The sequence below is a fragment of the Dendroctonus ponderosae genome, unplaced genomic scaffold, assembly GCF_020466585.1.
Source record: "Dendroctonus ponderosae isolate FM_Combo_2020 unplaced genomic scaffold, Dpon_F_20191213v2 Dpon_F_20191213_8, whole genome shotgun sequence".
NCBI lineage: Eukaryota > Metazoa > Arthropoda > Insecta > Coleoptera > Curculionidae > Dendroctonus > Dendroctonus ponderosae.
The window spans coordinates 12,788,116-12,794,805 of NW_026019016.1; the positions used below are offsets into that span (position 1 = coordinate 12,788,116).

The 6,690-nt window shown below is 39.3% G+C and overlaps 1 protein-coding gene across 4 annotated transcripts in view; it reads left to right on the forward strand.

Annotated features, from left to right (window-relative positions):
* LOC109539479 (ecotropic viral integration site 5 ortholog) overlaps positions 1-6,690 on the forward strand; it is a 32,506-nt gene that overhangs the window by 13,554 nt on the left and 12,262 nt on the right. For all 4 annotated transcript variants that reach the window (XM_048669380.1, XM_048669381.1, XM_019907253.2 and 1 more), the window contains exon 3: positions 4,921-5,210. In XM_048669380.1, coding sequence (XP_048525337.1) covers positions 4,921-5,210 — 290 coding nt within the window. The remainder of the gene's footprint in view (positions 1-4,920; positions 5,211-6,690) is intronic.

The window sequence follows — 6,690 nt, forward strand, 5'->3', positions numbered from 1 at the left end:
TAAAAGCGTGTACTTGATAGACGCCACTCATTTTCCATCCCAATGTTTACAAAGTCGGCAAAAATCAGAAATTAGAGCGATTTCAGTGAAAATTTCACGTTGTTCAGAATCAAGTGTCTTCTAAAGAATGTGAGATTTTTAACTTGCTGCTGGCTTTAGATGCAAAGTTACAATTTTTTCAATAAAAGCGTGTAGTTGACAGAAACCACTCATTTTCTATCCCAATGTTTGCAAAGTTGGCATATTTCATATTCTGTGGGAGAAACAACTGGTGGCGTTGCCACGGGAGATGGATTATTATTGATTCGAAGGTGACGGTGCAACGCGTTCATTAAAATTATTGAATTTTGCATCCATCGTATTCTTCCTTAAATTTAACCCTCACAATATATTTAAAAAAAAAATTATAAATCACCAGGACAAATTGAGGAAACGTTTGATTCAATTCTGTGGAAAATGGTACGAAGGTAATTGCAACTACAAAGAGAAGATAGTTCATAAGAATAATCACCTTTTTTCATTAAGGAGTTCACTTTGTTGAAATTTAATGGATCCGCAACTGCTCAAACTGTGTCAACTTCATGTTCTAATATTCCCTAATTGTTTATCCAACAAATCGGCTCTAGAGGCAAAAAATGTCCATCCAATCTGTTACTCGACGTAACTTTATTTGGGAATTAAGCCAAAAACGTCCGGGCAATATGTTCCACCCATTTACAAACCCAAAGCCCAAACGGATGATTTGATTAGGCTGTTATTAATCAGGGCCCAAAAACAGCCCGAATATCTGCTCAACAAAATACGGTCTAGCGTGTTGTTCTTTATTAATGTTGTTCAACATCGGGTTTTCGAAGTTTCGCTTAATTAAAACTAGACCCTTAGTGCTAATCAATTTGGCAAGGATTAGCAATTAATCCGGGGAAAACCCGAACTTTAACCTGAACAAAAACGGGGCATTTTGATCAGTGCTTTGGTTGTTGGCGTATCATTTTTCAACGTTTATTAGATCGCAAAGTGCCCCATTTTCCATTTAGAACAGAGTCTGGCATCGAATATTTCTTATTTAACTCGCAGTTTTCCAGTCTCTCCCTGGGGGAAACTCGCGACATTTCCCTAAAATTAGGCCAAGCCTGCCAGCGATACATTGTATTTACGATTTCAATTTAAACCTGCAGGTTTTCCACAAAAAAATTGAATAAAACCCCTAAAAGCGACATTGAATGTGCTGTTGAGGCGTTTTAATGAAACGAAACTGCGATGTGGCCTTTGGCAGTTTTATGACAATGAACAGCGAGGTGTGTTTAATTAATGAATTAATTTGCTAATTAAACAGCATTTTGTTACTCTCGCCATGTATGTAAAAAGGCGCAGCAAAATGCGATAAATCCATAATCCAACGTTGTTCTGTTAGCTGAGCTTTTCTGAAATGAAATTTCCAGTTTGTTCCTTGGGGACCGAAATGCGAGCAAATCAAAGTGGAAAAGTGATGCTTGAACAGGGGATTTGATCCGGCATATGATCGATGGTTTTTGTGGTTCGGAACATTGGCTTTGTCTTTGTTATAAAACTGTTTTTGTGGCCAATTTCGGCCCTTTAAACATCTGAAAGATTTTAATTAAGCTTGAGCTTTTATTAATTTCTTGAGAGGTTCATCACTGCCTTTTAGCGCCGATGGAAAATGGAGAACTTCACTGAATATTGACAGGAATATAAAGGAGGTGAAGTTTTTGAAGCATCAGAGTTTGAGCTTAACGGGTTTTTAAAGGACTTTTTGTACTTTCCGCCAGTCTGTTGACTACATTTGCCCGAACTCTGGATGTTCTGTTAATGTATTCCTTTCAATCCCTTGGGATTGTTTATATGCAGAACGTGTAGAGCATAATTCAATATTCAGACGATGCATCATTGGCGGTCTAGGGAGGATGATTTATGACGCCTTTAAATATTCATAAGTGGCAATACTTGAATTTTGCTTTCTAGCTATTCGTTTTATTTTGGAAAGTCACTGTTTAGGCTTTCGAGGAAACGTTTCGCAAGCACGAGCGACTTGCATCCTCAGAGGTGTTCCGATCGCATGCTGGGCTGAATTTTTTCCAGTAGTGATCAGGCAAACACCTCGGAGCATAAAGTGCCAACCTCTCCAATTTGTCTTGTTTTTTAATATAATCAAATGAGCAAATGAAAGGCCAGCGAACTGTTTTTTGTAAACATTCATTGTGCAATCCGTTCCTGCTTAACGGATTCAGGAAAAAGAAGCAAAAACAATCTATTTTCGTGATATTCAAGATCCGGGGGCTTTTAAAACGATGTTCCGTAAATAGAAGCTGCCAGTTTGTTGCTGTTGGCCCTGCCTTGAAATGCGATAGTGTATCTGGAAGTTGCGCCTACTTAGAATCTATATCTAGATTTAGATGTCTGTGTGATTTGTTTTAGGGGCTAAAAACGTTGAGCCGCCGGATAATTTTCAATGAATAAACTTGAAATGCTCCTTTTAATGTCATAACCAGGCAAAATGCGCAATTTATATATTTTTTATTATGTCGAGTGGTCCTTTATAGTGCGTATAATGGAGGAAATCAAGAGAAAATGGAACGACGTTATCCAGTTGTGTTACGCGCCGTGAAAACTCCAGCCTAGAAATGGAATTCCGAATGACTTGTCTGGGAAAACGAGATCCTCAATTTCACTTATTCGCTTTAACACTGATATTTCGGTTGGGGGAATTGCGTCTTTGTGTCACTAACTTTCACAGCATTATTACGTCCTGTTTTTTGGACTTTAGTGGTCCGATATGCTCTGAGAAGCGCCCAAAAATTAACAAAATTTAGTCACAATGGGGCGCTTTYTAAAAAAAATCAAAMTTTWCCAACTAGATTGATGAGGAGCAACTTGAAATTTTTACATGTCCAAAACAGGTACTTCGAGTAGAAAATTCGTGCAAATCTACCAAGAGACTTATTTTTCAGATGCGCCCAAAAATGATTAAAATTTAGTCACATGAGGCGCTTTCTAAAAAAATCAAAATTTCCCATCTAAATTGCTGGGCAACTTGAAACTTTTACAGGGCCAAAACAAGGCATTSRGGTACTTCRAGTAGAAAATTCGTGCAAATMTACCAAGAGACTTATTTTTGAGAAGCGCCCAAAAATSRCCATAATKTAGMCACATSAGCGGTTCTCTAAAAAAAATTGWWRYTTTCCTAACTGRACCAACGGGCTACTTGAAAYTTTYACWGGGCAAAAACAAGRYATTCAGGTACTTCRARTAGAAAATTCGKRCAAATSTACCMAGAGACTTATTTTTGAGAAGCGCCCAAAAATSRCCATAATTTAGWSACATGAGYSGTTCTCTAAAAAAAAAAATTWWTTTCCTARCTGGACCAACGGGCTACTTGAAACTTTTACAGGGCAAAAACAAGGCATTTAGGTACTTCCAGTAGAAAATTCGTGCAAATCTACCAAGAGACTTATTTTTCAGATGCGCCCAAAAATTATTAAAATTTAGGCACATGAGGCTCTTTCTAAAAAAATCAAAATTTCCCGTCTAGATTGATGATCAACTTGAATCTTTTACAGCGCAAAAACAAGGCATTCAGGTACTTCCAGTAGAAAATTCGTGCAAATCTACCAAGAGACWTATTTTTGAGAAGCGCCCAMAAATSRCCAAAATTTAGCCACATGAGCGGTTCTCTAAAAAAAAWWTTWWTTTCCTAMYKGGACCAACGGGCTACTTGAAACTTTTACAGGGCAAAAACAAGSCATKCAGGTACTTCAAGTAGAAAATTCGCACAGAAACATCCAGAGGGTGATTTTCCAAGTGCGAGCTCTRCAAGTAAAGAGGACCAATAAATTAACCAACAATATGAAGCGATTGTTTAAACATTTATACGAATAAAAGACTGAAATAAAGAAAAAATTTGAACATTACCGAGAGTTACTCAAAGGCAAAATACACGCGGAACCAAAGGGCGAAAGAACGAAGGAACTTTTAGATACATTTTCTTCAAAAAAAGCCCTCAGATGTTGAACTTTAACATACGATTTCAATTTCATTTCATCAAGGGATACATTTATTGGCATCTTTGAGTGAATTTGGGAAGTCAAGAAGCTTTTTATGCAGCCAAATCGCCAGTAGCTGAATGATATATATATATATATAAATAATCTGTATTTCCTACAGAAAAAGGCTATCGACCCAATCGGTCTTTCTGCCCTTGTTTAGTACATATGTCTTAGCCTAACTTATTCTAAAATTAATTTCCATTCCTAACACTGGTATAAATTAATCAGCTATAAAAAAATAAAAAATAAAAATCCTTGGCTTACAAAACAAACATATCTTAGTCCTTAGTTCAGTTGCTTTTGTAGGTGTTGTAGGAGTGTTTTGTCGGTCTTGTGAGGCAAAGGGGATCCGGTATGGTCCAGTTGTGGGGGTTGTTTGACCATTTTGTCTGTAGGTGTATTTTGTAATCTGTAAGTCCATTTTGTCCGTAAGTGTCTGTAAGTGTATGCTGAATCAATTACAACTGTATTGAACATCAACAAACTGGGCTTCATTAGCCCAATTCACAAGCTGAACATAATTAAATTTTTGCGGAATTCTATTTGCCGTAGCGTTACAGAATAATTTACGGGCGGGTGCTAATTAATTGCCAGAATAATTATGTCAATGTTGCCACACCAGCCACATGGGTACATCAACCATGTTGGGTTCAGTAATGTTGTGCCTCCAGTCAAGGTTGCTTGAAAACAGTAAAAATCATCGAAAAATGTGAACCATTTATGCGTGGAACTTTGCAAAATGTTGCGCCCCTACGACCTGCTTTCAACCAACATTGACGACATTAAGTGCGTTTCATTCCGCCCATTTTCGATCGATCGTTGTTCAAATCGATGTTCAAAAGCGGTTTTATTGTTGCAGTGCTCCCCTTGAAAGCTACTCGTTGAGCTGTTTGGCGGCTGGTGAACTGCCCGATGGCCGCCCCTTTGCGGCCATGCCGCCCGCAGCCATGAGACCGGAAAGCGACAGTCCGCCGCCCCAACCGCAAGTTCCTCAAGTTCCGGTGCCGCCCCACGAGTTGGAGCTGCTCGCCAAGCTGGAGGCGGCCAACCGTCTGATTGAGGCCGACGCCAAGTCGCTCGGGTCTCTTAGCGGCGCCTCTGGACACTCTCGGAAAGGTTCCGACACCAGCCAAATCTCACTCACATCAGGTGAGGAGAAGCTTGCTGATTTCGCCCAACACCATAGGGTTTAATGCGTGAATCGTCCAGGCAAATTGAGAGTTGTGAAGAATCGGGAACTACCCAATAATTGTATACCGGGTGATTCAAAATTGGCGTCATTCCTTTTAAGGGGTGATGGAGGCTCACTTGGCGAGTACGAGAAAAATATTTTAAAAAAATTTTCGAAAACTTCTAGAAGATATTAACAGTTGAGTAATTGATTGTGAATCAAACAATCACTCACTATATCTAAAGAGCCCCGAATGACCTTTAAATATATTGGAGCAAACATCACGAGTAACAGAAATCTTAAGGGGGAAGCATCAAAAGCCGCTCTAATATCGGGGTACTTGCGAGACATCATCTGGAGAAACAAGCCCATGAGTATAGGGAGTAAAGTCAGAATCCACAAAACGTGCGCGACAGCGGAAAACACAACAACCAAACGCCTGCTAAGAACAACAGAACTGTGAGTCCTAAGATCCACAACAGGACACACACTATACGATATGAAGAGGAGTGAGAAAATTAGAGATCCCTGTAAGGTTTCGGATGTTGTAAGATGGACCAGAGCAAGGAGAAGAGCGTGGAGAGACCATGTAGAGAGAGTGGCCGACGACCGAATGGCAAAAATCGCCAAAGACCAAAAACCTAACAGCTCAAGACTCCCAGGAAGACCACCGAAGCGATGGTACGAAAGCTGGACATCAGCATCTCAAGACTAGGAAGTTGAAGAAAAACACAGGACTCTGAGTCCTAACGTACGAGGAAGAAGAAGAAGAAGATTAACAGTTGAAGATCGAATTTCAACTTTGTTGTTAAGCATTATTTTGAAATGGTTTCATGTTTAATTGGTAGCATATTGGAATACTTGAGCATTCAAAAAGAAAAATTACGATCTTTGGATATCAAAAAAGTTCACTTCTACAATTTTTTGATGAAAAGGCACAGCGGCAATGATGTTTTCTGTCATTAACAGATAGTTACAGGTGGATAGCAATTGTCATTAGTAACAATAATTTGTCAAACTGTGACTTACTTTGAAGCTCCTTTTACGAATTTGCTGATATGCGATTAGTTAAAGGGAAATGCTACAGTAACAGCAGAAGCTGAAAGAACTCACGCCAACAAAGGGCGAGAAGAGTGGTTCCAAGAAAATAGTAGACGATAGATGTTCGGGTTCCAAGCACAGAGGAACAAGTATTGAACATAACCGAATCAGGGCCTTCCAGGGGCCCTCAAAGCACAATAACTGACACTTTTCCAAGTACCAAATAAACACCGAGGAAGGGCTACATTCCTACCGCGTTTGTACGATACACACAGCACAAGGAGATACAAATGGAGCACGAGTTAATTAGCTGAATACGAGAAGCTGCTTGATAAGAGTGGATATTAAGGAGATTACACAGGCACTAGCTTGTTTGGAGTTAACCATTCAATGGTCAAAAACCCTAAAGATGTTGTA